At 42.7% G+C, this 13,720-nt stretch overlaps 1 protein-coding gene across 7 annotated transcripts in view; it reads right to left on the bottom strand.

The window, feature by feature from the left end:
• The window catches only part of IFNAR2 (interferon alpha and beta receptor subunit 2), a 32,560-nt gene extending 19,099 nt beyond the window's left edge, over positions 1-13,461 (bottom strand). For 4 of the 7 annotated variants that reach the window (XM_063099711.1, XM_063099751.1, XM_063099760.1 and 1 more), the window contains exons 1-5: positions 13,228-13,461; positions 5,788-5,879; positions 4,579-4,620; positions 3,152-3,275; positions 1,372-1,544 (exon numbers count right to left, since the gene is read on the bottom strand). In XM_063099711.1, coding sequence (XP_062955781.1) covers positions 1,372-1,544; positions 3,152-3,275; positions 4,579-4,620; positions 5,788-5,842 — 394 coding nt within the window. In that variant the 5' untranslated portion in view covers positions 5,843-5,879; positions 13,228-13,461. The remainder of the gene's footprint in view (positions 1-1,371; positions 1,545-3,151; positions 3,276-4,578; positions 4,621-5,787; positions 5,880-13,227) is intronic. The other 3 variants (XM_063099720.1, XM_063099735.1, XM_063099726.1) reach the window with 3 other exon arrangements.
• Between the last annotated feature and the right edge of the window lie 259 nt (positions 13,462-13,720).

Raw genomic sequence — 13,720 nt, 5'->3', positions numbered from 1 at the left:
TAATTTTTCTGAATAGAATCAAGGTATCATTGAGTATTATTGGGTCAAAATCTTTGCATTTTTCTTAAGAATTTCTTTAGGACAAATTACTAAAGAGGAATTCTGGATGAGGAGGCACGTGTTAAGGTTTTTAATACATACTGCCAAATACCTTCAGAAAGACTGTGCCAAAGCATAATCTTTGTATTCCCTCTAAACTTGGGTCATCTATGTATTTTTTCATATTTATCATTCTAGTCATGAAAAATATCTCATTATTACTTTAATGTGCATTTTTTAATTACCCAAATACCATGATCTGTAAATTGTGCTTTTCATTCTTTTCTATGTGTGCACACACAGATCTGTCTGTTTATACACATGTGTAAACATGCAAACAATTCCAGCAAGTCTCATATCTCAATTGTTTGCCACAGTCATCTCAATCGTTTGCCACTCAGTCATCACTATCGCTTTACTAAGCCCGTGTGTGCGCACTCCCACAAAGCCCGTAACAGGGAGCTGAAACCAAATTGTTCTCTTGGAAACCATGCTGTAAACTGAGAAACTGAAAAAGTAACAGGGCTGAGGTTGTTAATGCAAGTACCTTAGGGAGCTGGCTCCAGTCCCAGGGAAAGAAAGAAGGGGCAGGCTCACTTTTAGGCTCCAGTCTTGTCCTCTGAGCTTTGGGTCCCAGGGGCACACACACCCCTGGGTGTTCACATATTCAAGAGCTATTGCGTTACAATCTGGAGGTACAGTTGCTGTGTTAAGTAAAACACTGGCCCAAAGAGCTGTACCAGCTTAGATACAAGCTACTTGTACCCAGCTTCCCACTTCATGACAGGCTGTGAAACAAAAATAGCAGCTACAACTGCCTCAATGCCTACTTAATACAGTCATTGAGTAGTCACTAGCAAAGTAGAGATTGTTGTTCCACTTTTCAGATAAAAACGGAGGCTCAAGGGCCGGCCTGTGGCTCACCTGGGAGAGTGTGCTGCTGATAACACCAAGGCTGTGGGTTTGGATCCCTATATAGGGATGGCCGGTTAGCTCACTTGGGAGAGCATGGTGCTGACAACACCAAGTCAGGGTTAAGATCCCCTTACCGGTCATCTTTAAAAACAAAAACAAACAAACAAAAAACCCCCAAACCCCCTGATGCTCAGAGAAGCAAAGTAACTAGTCCACAGTTACAGAGCAAGGAAGGAGCAGGACCAGGAGGTGAGATCAGCCCAGAGTCTAAAGTACTTTTACTGAGGGGCCGGCCCGTGGCTCACTCGGGAGAGTGTGGTGCTGATAAAGTATTTTTACTGGCTTCCCTATCTCATGGCAGAGCAAACAGTGGCAGCCTTGACAAAAAGGACAAAGTTGAGAAATAAGTAGACTCACTGTCCACAGCCAGATGGAAACTGTGGATGCAATAGACCACTGCTGTGTTGCCTCTGAATCCTATGAGTCTGGTGATGTAGTTCTCGCTTATGTATTCCCACTCATCTGTTAGGTCACAAAATGATCTCGTGATATTTGCACAGTTGTCAACAATCTTCATATCTTCAGGTCTACTTTGGAAAGAAAAGAAATGGAAAAGGGAAAACTTACCATGTATGTAATGAGAATCTGTTTTCGGTACACCTCACTTCCTCATTTTCTTTAGGTTTCTGCTCAGATATCACTGTATCAAATCATCTTCCCTGACCACCTTATTTAAAATGGAACACCTTACACCCTCCTCACCCCTGCACTCTCAGTCCTTCTTACCCTCCTTTATTTTTCTTCATAGTATTTACCTCCACCTGCCACATTATATCTTTATTTGTTTATTGATTTTCCAGCCTACTTTTGGAATGTTTGCTCTGACAGGGCAGTGACTTTGGCTCATGGTTGGACCCCCTGGCATGTAATAGGTGCTCAGTAAATTTTTGCTAGATGAATGAATGAATGAAACTTAGGTTTCCATGGTAGAGGCCCCAGATCTCCCTCTCCCTACAGGACAATCATGAATGCCTTTCCTGAGACCCCCTCCCTCTCTGGCGGAAGACTACACAGTCCAGTCCTAAGTCAGCTCTGTGTTATTTTACAGACAACACAGACATTTAATCTACCAAGCTTCAGAAAGGCAGGTGGGTGAAACACGTGACTGCTCAATGCAGAGACACTAAGACTTAAGCAGGCACCAAAGGGAAACTCACAAGAGGCTCTCCACTGGTCCACACAACAGCAACAGCAACAAAAGGGCATTCCAAGGGGCAGCTGGGTCAAAGCAGTGACTTAGGAAAGTGATTGTTAAATGTGGGAAGAAGAGAGCCAAAGCAGGTTCCATTCATTACACAATTAGTCCTTGTAGCAACCCCTAAGTGGAGGCATTAACTCAGAAAGGCTGAGCTCTCTGCCAAGTGTCAAGCTCGTTAGTGACCAAACCAGACTTTGGACCCAGGCCTGTCCTAGACTGGGCCAGGTAGCTTTCTGATGTCCTACCAGAGTAAAGAAAAGTGAACCATCAATATGATCAATAGACTTTTGGGCGCCTGGCCTCAAAAAATATAGGTCTTTTAAACATTCAGACTGACTGAACTAGAGAAATCATTATAAAACCATACTCAACCATTATTTTTCTCAAGAGGCTTTGACCTATAGAAATTGGCTTTAATTATAAACACAGGCCTTGTCAAAAATAGCTTTGGATTATTAAAGTATTCAATTTAATTTAAAAATAGATGAGTATTTTGTCTAAGGCCTTTATTTATTTGTTTATTTTATTTTATTTTATCAATACACAATGTAGTTGATTTTCATGTCCCTTTACTGATTCCTCCCTCCCCTCTCCCTCTCCCCCCCACCCATCAATATCATATCTGTTAACTTGTCTTAATAAGTTCAAGGAATTGTGATTGTTGCGTCTTCTTCCCCGCCCCCACCTCCATTTGTTTGTGTATTTATTTATTTATTTTTAGCTCCCACAAATAAGTGAGAACATGTGGTATTTCTCTTTCTGTGCTTGACTTATTTCACTTAATATAATTTTTTTCTGTTTAAGGCCTTTTAAGGGTCTCAATAAAAAAAGAAAGAGAAAAAAAAAGAGAGAGAAAGAATATAAGATAACTCTTCCCCCACTTCCTTTATATAGAAGTATAATATATTTATCAAGAGAAAAACAAAATGTCAAACCAACCTCATGATTGTGTACCATAACGTATAGTGAGTTGGTACAGTGGAATGGTTTCTCAGTTCCCATGACAAGATTGACCGGAAATTTCGTAATGTCATATTTAAAATGCAAGGTTCAACTGAAAAATCTAAAGAGAACAGGAGGGGGAGAAAAAAGAATTAAAATTTGGAACCCAAGGTTATATTTTGGCCACTATCCAATCTGTCCCTTGGGATCTAGGGCCCAGAGGGATCTAGGGCCCAGAGAAGCTCTCTGGAGAGCCCTGGGGTCTTGGAAACATAGTAAGTCTTCCAGACATGGCAAATGAACTAATACAGTCAATTAATGAGATACACACATTGTTAGGCAGGCAAGTTTGGGAAACAGGAACTCAGCATTGCATAAGCAGAATTTGGACAGAGGACTTCTCCAATTATCATTGAGTCTCCATAGCTCATTGGACCAAAATAGTCCAGGTTATTGTGGGCCACAGGGATTGCTTCCCCTCCTCCTCCCTCATGCAGCCTCCCTCCCCACCCCATTCTGCCAACTCAGCTTCCAACTCCTCCATGAAGTTCTCCGTAAGCTGCTCAGCCTGCTGTAGGCTTTCCTTTCTCTGGATTCTTCACTGCACTTACTCTCCCCTTCACCAAGAGGAGGGGATACAATGAGTGCTCAGACCCGCCCTTTCTAAGCATTTAAGCCCCACAACAATGCTGAAGTAGGTACTATTAATAGATCCATTTTACAGACTGTGAAACTAAGTTATACAATGTTACACAGTAGGGAAGTGGCAGTGGCAAGTGAGACTCTGAAGCTACACTTGTCAAATCCTGCATTATATGGTTACATTTCATTTTTCTTTTTTTTAAAAGATGACCTGTTAAGGGGATCTTAACCCTTGACTTTGTGTTATCAGCACCACGCCCTACCAAGTGAGCAACTGGGCGGCCCTATATGGTTACATTTCTAAAGATCACCCAAGTTTCCTGTGGTTAGGACCAAGGCCTTTGCTTCTTGGTTGCCAACTCTTCATGCCCCAATGCTTATTACAAGGCTGGACACATATTTAATGCTTAATGAAGTTTTGTGGACAGATTAAGAAGTTCAGTTAAAAAAGTGCTATCATTTTATCAATTATGTCTGGATCATATTTTGTTTGGCATAGCCTGTGTCTCTTCATTCTTCTATTAGTGAGAATAGTAAGCATTTGAATATTATTTCAATGGGTTTTTAAATCATCCTTGACTTAATTTCTTATAACAATTTTGTGTGGCAAACGTGAAAACCAAAGCTAGCTAATTTTAGCTGCTTTTACAGAGAAAGGATTCTAATGAAATAGGCAACAGGGCTGGGATCAGAAATCAAATTTCCCATATTTTACTTCTGAATTGACACTCCAACCCTTTGACCTTTAGAAAAAATTTAGTCAAGCCAAGAAAATCTCTTACCAGTCAAAGCAGGTGAAATACCAAACACTAGGCTGATGTACACTAGGAGGAAGAAAAACACATTAGAGAAGCAAGAAAGTTTTCTCTGGGCTCAACTTATAATTATCACTCTAAGTCTGGGATTCTTTTACACACATGTATTAATATTGGATTGATATTTTCTTGTGCTAAAAAATAAAATATAAAGCTCAAGTAAATGGCTCTTAGTCGACACTGGTCCCACCAGCACATCATCCAAGAATTATGTCCTGAGTGGGAACGGATCCAAAAATAAGATCCACTTGGGAGCTGACACTAACAACAAGGGTTGGGCTGGTTGAAGAAGTGTCCTGAGAAAGAGTTATCTATCTGGAAAAATTCTCAGAATATGAAAAAGTGCATTGCTAATTAATAAACTTCAAAGGTAAAGACATTTACCATGGGTGGTAGAGGAAGAAAGGGTGTTTGTGATTGGAATTGGTGAGCCTCATCCGCTTGGGGTAGGTGCAGATATGTGGGAGCATTTGTTTGCTGGATGTCACAATGACTTTAAGGCGTTACTGACATTTTTATAGATGGAGACCAAGGATTCTATACATTATCCAGTGCATGATGGCCCTTCGCCGAGAGAACTGTCTCACTCATGGATCCCCTACTGATAAACTATGGAACAGATGACACAGTGGTAGTGAAATAGAATCAAGACAAAGGTAGTGATAAGGCATAAATGAATAGGAACGTGGAGAAAAGTCAATAGCAAATGAAGTGCAGAAACCAAAGTTCAGGGATGACTTTTCAGTCTGGTGGATGTGGTAGGAGATGGGGGTTTGGTCTCTTCCTAAACACAGGAATAGGGTGATAAATTCGACCCTGGATTAGAATAAGAGTATTAAGTCACTCTTTATCCTGTACCAGCTTGCTGCCCCTACCAAAAGAGAAATCTCTCTTCAAATTATACATGAAAATATTCCCCATCATTACTGAGCCTTATGGCACTCTTGTTTATTGGTTTATTTTCCTAAAATCAGCAGTTAGGGCAGAAATCCATACTGAATCTAAACCATAAGCACAGGCTTCCTATCTACTTTCTGTTTAACTCCTGACATTGGGCAGGCTGATACTGGGTCCTCCAGTCAGGGAAATCAGTTTGCTGCTCTCCAACAGGGATCTTGGTGATGATAACATCACAGGCTTGCTCCTACAAGATCTAGGGTAAAAAGTGTCACTTACCCATGAGAAACAAATTAAATGATCTGATTGCTGCAGCATTCTGACTCAAAAGCATCCTTGCTATTTTTTAAGTCCTTTCTTTACTTTCACATCTGAAAGAAAATCAACACCAGGTGATCAAAATCCTGAAGTATGTAATTAAATTGCAAGGATGAAAATGGGGGCAAAGACAAAACAGTGAAAGACCAGCAAGAAATAGCAAAATTCCTGCCTCCAGACTTTATCTGCCCTCTCAGGAGAAAGACCATTTACCCATTTACTCAAGCAGCCTGGTCTTCATTTCTGAGACCAATCCTCTCCCTAGTCAGGGAGAAATTTTAAATTCTGGTTCAAAAATTTTAAACATACGAAAAAGTAAATAGTAAAGAGTCTTGCTCTCTTTAGAAAATTACTTTGACTTTTTTTTTTTTTTTTTGCAAATCCTTCAGAATGTCTTCCTGTATAAGCAAAAATAACATATATTCATATTTCCCTCTCTTTAAGACAAGAGATAGCATGCACTGTCTCTGTTCTACCTGCTTTTGCTACTTAAAAATCTATTTGGGAGATCTTTTCGCCAAAGAAAATTTTCTTATTTTTGTTTTCAAATAGTTGCATAGGGTTCTCCTCTATGGACATACCATCATTTATAAAATCAATTCCCTATGATGGACATTTGAATCATTTCCAATCTTTTCTAGAAGGAATTCTTCTGGACATGCAGCATTTTGCACATGTGCAAGTCTAAGTGTAGGAAAATTTCCAGAAGTAGGATTGCTAGGTGAAGGGCTTATGAGTCAGGGTCTCAACAGGAAACAGCACATTCAAATTAGAATATTTTGAGGCCATTTGTATATCTTCTGTTGAGATATGCCTTTTCAGTTCCTTTGCCCATTTTTAAATCAGGTTATTTGTTTTTTTACTGTTACATTGTTTGAGTTGCTTGTACATTCTAGATATTAACCCTTTGTCAGATGCGTAGTTTGCAAATGTTTTCTTCCACTATGTAGGTTGTCTTTTTGCTCTGTTAATGATTTCTTTTGCTGTGCAAAAGCTTTGTAGTTTGATATAATCCCATTTGTTTATTTTTCCTTTTGCTGCCTGTGCTTTGGGAGTCTTATTCATAAAATCTTTGCCCAGTCCTACTTCCTGAAGTGTTTCCCCTGCATTTTCTTTTAGGAGCTTTATAGTTTCAGGTCTTATATTTAAATCTTTACACTTTGAGTTGATTTTGGTGTATGGTGAGAGGTATGAATCTAGTTTCATTCTTCTACATATGGATTTTTTTCGACTCCCAAAATTTCTACATATGGAAATTTTTACACTCAGCCCAATGGAACAAATGGAACAATGAAACAAAAATTTACACTTAGACCAATGGAACAGAATAGAGAACCCAGAAATCAACCCACAAACACACAGCCAACTGATCTTTGATAAAGGCAACAAGAATGTACATGCTGATTTTGTAACTATAGCTTTGTAGTGTACTTTGAAGTCAGGTAGTGTTATGCTTCCAGCTTTATTTTTTTTTGCTCATCGCTTTGGCTATTCAGGGTCTCTTAAATGGCCAACTGACACATAAAAAAAATGCTCAACATCATGCAGCATTGGGGAAATGCAAATCAAAACCACATTAAAATACCGTCTCACCACAGTTAGTTATCATCAAAAAGATGGAGAACAACAAATGCTGGAGAGGATGTGGAGAAAAGGGAACCCTCCTACACTGTTGGTGGGACTGTAAATTGGTGCAGTCATTATAAAAAATGGTATGGAGGTTTCTTAAACAACTTCAGATAGAACTGCCACACGATCCAGCAATTCCACTGCTGGGTATATATCCACAAGAATGGAAAGCATCATGTTGAAGAGATACCTGCAACCTCATGTTTATCGCAGCTCTATTTACAATAGCCAAGAATTGGAACCAACCTAAATGTCCATTATCAGACAACTGGATAAGGCAAATGTGGAATATATACACAATGAAATGTTACTCAGCTATAAAAAGAATGAAATATTGCCATTCACAGCAACATGGAAGAACTTAGAGAAAATCACGTTAAGCGAAATAAGCCAGGCACAGAAAGAGAATTACCATATATTCTCACTCATAAGTGGGAGCTAAAATAATAAACATATAAACAAAAGATAGAGAGAAAGATACAACATTCACAATAACACATTGAACTTTCAAAAGGACAACTGAGGTTACTAGAAGTGGGAAGGGAGAAGGGAGGGAGGAATAGGTAAAGGGCCATGGATAGCAATGACTGGTGTATATTATTGAATATAATAATTACTCTGATTTGAGCATCACATATTGCACATGAGGATTGATGTTCAACTCTGTGCCCCACCAATATGTACAATCAACTTTGTTACAATAAAAATTTTTAAAAAAGAATATTTTGAGGATGACTTTAATCAAGGGGCTATTTACAAACATGCGAGCAGGATGTAAGCAAATCATAAGGCAGTGTAGCACCTGGAGCGAACAACAGTGGGGCCTGTTAACACTCGGCTTGGAAGGAAGAAGAGAAGGAGCCAACCCTGGAATTTGGGAGGAGAGAGTCTTGTGTGAGGAGATATGACATAAGGCCAAACGACAAGGTTAGCCCAAGGTGACCATGCAGGTAGGGGGCTGAGAAATCAATATCCCTTCGTGTTTCCCTCCCTTCTCTTACATGGAGCTCCCCTTTCGCTGAACCCAACCCGAAGCCATAGGGCAAGGGGGCTGGGGCTGTGTCCACACAAGACAGGATCCCAGGGCAAAGTAAAGAGTGGGGAAGGTGGAGGGTGCATCTGGAGGGGCAGACAGAAGAGATCTGGGAATGGGGCCGTGCATTTGTAATTCTGATAGAAACTACCACACTTACATAACCACCTGCAATGTGCAGAAATTTTGCTTCCCACTGCCTCTTGGCAGGGATATCATAAAAATCCTCTTGGATTTTTATCAAATTCATAAATGAAAAATTGTCTTCACGCTAATATTAATTTTTATTTCTCTTATTCTGAGTGAGAACAAGCATCTTTTCACATATTTCAGAGCTGCTTGTGTTTTCTTTCCTGTTAACCATCTGTCTGTACCTTTGCCTATTTTTCTAATGAGTTGTTGCTCTTTTTCTCATTGTTATGCAGCTTTTTTTAGAAACTGGCCCTTTGTGGTATGAACCACACCTCTTTCTTTTTTTTCCCTCCCCAGTTTGTCACTTGCCCTTTGATTTGCCTGTGTTTTCTAAATTTTCTAACCACTCAGAAGTTTCTGAGTTTTATGCTTGCAGATTTAAAGGTATTTTCTTACTTAGCTTCTTGATTTTGAGTTAAAGTTACAAAGCCTTCTCCATTCCAAGGTGCTAAAGAAATTCTTCAAGAAGAATTTTAAGGAGCCCCAGTTAGTCTTGTTCCTTCTCTCCTTCAGATCTTTCGTCCCCATCCAAGCCACTAGGCCCTATAGATTCTGGGTACTCTTCTGTCCCCCCAAACTTTGGGGCAGTATTGAGCCCCTAGTCAAAATGAAAAAAGACCATGAAATAGCAGACTGAGTTCCAGTTAGAAACAATTTTAGTTTAGAAATTCTCTTGTCTGCCCTCATAACAGGTCCCATCCAGGGTATTCACTTAGAGAAATCCAAGAAATTTTAAGTCAAAATTTCCATCCCTGCTTCAGACTCCATCATCCATGAGATATCCAGGCACCTCTGCCCACAATTTATCCCATAATTCTGTAGCCATTTAGAAACATCTGCCGAGATATCTTTGTGATGTGTGATGCCGTCTCCCGTCATTACTCTATGGCAGAAGGGTTGCATGATTATGAACATTCTCCTTGATGCTGGGGGCACCCTTATATTGAACATCTGGCCTGTGGCCAAGAAACACACACACACACACACACACACACACACACACACACACACACACACACACACACGTTGGGGAGTGCCCCCCCCACACACACACCAGAAGTCCTACTCTCCCCCTCTGGGTTGGGGAGTGCCTCCTCCCCTTGCTTTGGTCCCTGTGATCCATACTCCACTTAGAACTAGATGTCTGATAACTAGATTTCTGTTTGTTTGGAAAATCTAATTTCCTGTCTTGGCATCCTGCCTGTATTGTTAATAGAACTCCTTAAAACTTTCCCTATCTATAAACAGATCAGTCTTCCTAAAGTATGGCTCTTGTTATTCTCATCTCTGTAGCCAGGGCTGGCCTCAGTCCCCACCCCCTGCATGCAGAAGGGTCCCACACTTGGTTTAATGCTCTCTTGTGGCTATCTTGAAATTCTTAATACTTTTATCTTTGCATTTGTGTTTTGTTAGTGAAGTCTGAAGGGACAATGTAGAATCGCTGAGCTAGGAGCCTGGCTCACACTTGGGTTGCTCCCTCCTCCCTTGCAGGATGGGTTCTCAGCAGCCAAGTCCCAGGCTGTACCTGGCCTCTCTATGTCCCACGACTGCTGCCACCCTTTGCATGGGGTGCCAACTGGGTCACACGGGCAGAGTCCCAACATTGCACAGAAAGAAGCCTTTCTGGTGCCACTGCTGGGGAGCTCAACGTCAGGTGCTCTAGACCTGTCATAGACTGGGGCCAGGCAGGGTGAAGCCTACTCCTACCCTGGGCTGGCAGTGTCTGCCTTGCCAAGGAGACGGCTGGCTGGAGGCTGGGTCTGGTGGGGATGAGTCTCTAGGTCACCCTTGACTCAGGTACCTAGCACATCCAGACCAGAGGTTTAAAGACCCTTGGACGTGGCCATATGCTGTAGGTTGGAATGGTGGGTCCTTGGGAAGAGGGACCTGGGTACTGGTGGGGAACTGCCCTGGCCCCCTCTGTATCCCTGTGCCTGGGGACTGCACCCTTGGGCAACTCTGTGACTGGGTGGGGGAGAACTCTCTCTTCCTCTTTGCAGCATTCCTGAGTCTGGCTTGAGTTTGCTTCTTCTGGCCGACTCAACCTCCCAAGATGTGTTATAAAATACTAACTGTCTAATTCAGTCATTCCACAGATTAGTTCAATACTCTTATATCTGCACTTAAATCTTTGTACAGTATAAAGAACTGCAAAATCAATCCTAATAATTTAAATTTTTATTTTATTATTTTACTTAGAATGATATTAAATAGCAAATACAAAACATGACAAGTTGAAAGAGAGAATGAGACCATGGAAGAAAAGAAAAAGCTTTCTATTTTAGTACCTTTAGAGGTACTTTTCCCTGCTCCTTACATGAGTGGGCCACACATTTTTATTTTGCTCTGGGTAGGCCCTGCAGATTATGAAGCCAGCCCAGTCCATTGCTCACTTTTGCCTGACAATGCACCAAGCTCCTTAGGTTGAATTCTAGGTCACTGACTTTTGCGGTTTTACCTGGAGTTATTGTCCCACACATGTGCTTAAACTCCAGGAGATGAATCATCAAGTAACAGATCACTCCCTGCTGGGAACTTCTCCAGTCCTTCGCCCCCCCCCCCCCCCCCCCCGGGAGACCCCCTTGCCATCTATACTACGGACTTTCAAGACCTAGCTCAAATGAATGTTACCTGGGTGAAGCGATTCTTCTCTAAATTCCAGCTCCTCCTAACAGATGGATAGACAAATATCCCCTGGTAGAGAGCACAACTGTGTCTTTTCTTCTATCTGGCAGAGCCTGATGCCTGGCATATAGCCAGGTAGACAATGAATAATGAATGAACTGGATTTAGAAATATTACACAAATACGATTACATATCTTTTTCTGGAAATTAAAAAAAATACAAAAAAGTATAAAGAGCAAAGTAACAATCATCCTTATTTCCACCATACAGCATCAACCATGGCATATTTATTTCTAGTTTATTTTTCAAATATCTTTCTCAGTTCGGTAAAAATTCTTCTACATGCTTATTTAAAGAAATTAAAATAACGTATAAAAGTGTAAACCCCAGCATCCAGACATTACCATCATTAACATTAGGTGAGCATAATTTCACAGGTCTTTCTATGCATAAACACACACACATACACACACATACGGTGTTTCTGCCTAAATTTAATTTTACTTGGGGAAAAAATGAAATAAAGCTGAAAGAATTTAAGGAATTTAAACATATAAGATTTAAATGTTTTTTGTCCGTAAGAATGAATAACTTCCTACAATATCCCTAAGTTTTAAAAACATAATGAATAACATTAGGAAGTTGGAGTAGCATATATTCACAGCACCTTTCAGTTTTAAACCATATTTAATGATCCATGCTTTGAAAGATGAGAATGTTTGCATTTTCATATTTCCTTCCATCTTCCTCCCCTACATTTTCAGGGTGACCCGATCTATGTGTCTTCCTGGTTGCAACAGTCATATTGGCTCAATAAATCCTGGCTATTTGTATTTAGCCTCAGTTTCTTTTTAGGTCCACAAAGGCCCACTGCTCCTTTGTCGGAGAAGGAAAAAGCTAAGGACGGTGAGACTCAGTTTGCTTCTTCCTGCTGATTAGGGAGAATTTTCAAGATTTTTGTTGAGCTGCCAGTATAGTTTCTGGTGGCTGGGGCACTCGTAAACTTTAAATATATTTTTAAAAACCTCAGAATTAAAAATAAACAAACTAACAACAACAAAAACCAACGACAATGCTTAAAGAGATCGCTCATTTTACCAGTTTGTAAAACCCTGGCTTATGGGGTAACTGAATATACTAGTTTTCCTGCCGATCTGGAGAAAATCTTCGGAGGCTCTGAACTCCCCATCCTACATAGCTTTTCCCCTCTTGTGATTTCTCAGTCAACCTCCTCTCCTAACTACTTTTCCTTTATTCTTCCCCGGATTGCACGCCACCAGTTTTATTCCTCCAAGTAAGAAGGGGCCCTCACGGTAAAGTAGCTTTCAAGTGATGGATCTGGAAGAATGTAGGTCACTCCCGCCCCGGCTGCCCTTCTGAGACTTCTCTCCCGCGCGGGAACAAGAGATGGTTAATCCCGGGGGTTCTCACGGGGGGCCAGGCCGGAGACCTCGAAGCGGAGGCCCAAGAGGGTAACACAGTTTTGCAAGGGGGGGGGGAGGGTGGATTTTGAGGAATTTGACTCTCAAACTTCAAGTGACTCACATCTTGCAGCGACAAGTACCCGGGTGTCCCGAGCATCCTTGGTGAGATCTGGGGTGCGGGGGACGCAGGGCGGGGCGCAGAGACAGAGGGCTCCCAGCAGGGGTGACGAACGGAGGACACCCGGGTAGGCCGCGTGGGGACAGCCATTTAAAGGACCCAGGACCCAGCGGGGGTCGCTGGGGCGGCACCGGGAGGGGCGCAGGGGCGCGCGAGCCCGAGTCCCCAGGACAAGGAGGGAAGGGAGGAAGGGGCGGAGTCGGGAGAGGGACGGGGGCCTGGAGGAGGATTCCGGGAAACGACCGCAGGAAGGCGGCGTTTGCCTTGCTGTCAGCGGCACCAGCGGTTCCCTCCCCCGTCCCCGCCGTCGCCGCGTTACCTCGGCGGCTTCGCCTGGTGGCTCCTCAGCGATGCTGACCGCAGGCCCACGTCCTGAGCCGGGCCGCGGCCGCCCCTCGGCTCCCGGATTCCGCACGGGCGATCCGGATACGCACTGCAGGCGGCTCCTTAAGCACTGCGGCCGGGTGGTGGCCCACGGACTGCGCTCGAGAGGGTGGCCTGGCTCGTCCGCGGGGCTTCCTCCTGGTCCAGAGGGTGAAGGCTGTAGGGCCGGGAGGCGAGCGCAGCAGGACGCGCTCCGGAAACCCACGCGCCAGGCGGGGCGGGGCGGGGCGGGGCGGGGCCGGGGGTGGGACCGAGGATACCAGATCGGGCAACGTTACTAGCGTCTACTGCCCATTGACTGCTCCTGATCCAGCCCCCTCCACCAAGTCAGCTCCGTAGGGGAAGGGATAAAGGATTTCTGGCTTTGTGTACTGCAGTATCCTCAGGAGCTAGAACAGTGCCTGGCACTTAGAAGGCACTAAAAATGT

This window comes from Cynocephalus volans, chromosome 1 (genome assembly GCF_027409185.1).
Source record: "Cynocephalus volans isolate mCynVol1 chromosome 1, mCynVol1.pri, whole genome shotgun sequence".
Classification (NCBI taxonomy): domain Eukaryota; kingdom Metazoa; phylum Chordata; class Mammalia; order Dermoptera; family Cynocephalidae; genus Cynocephalus; species Cynocephalus volans.
The sequence above is the reverse complement of the archived record's forward strand: the minus strand, read 5'-3'. Positions and strand labels throughout refer to the sequence as shown.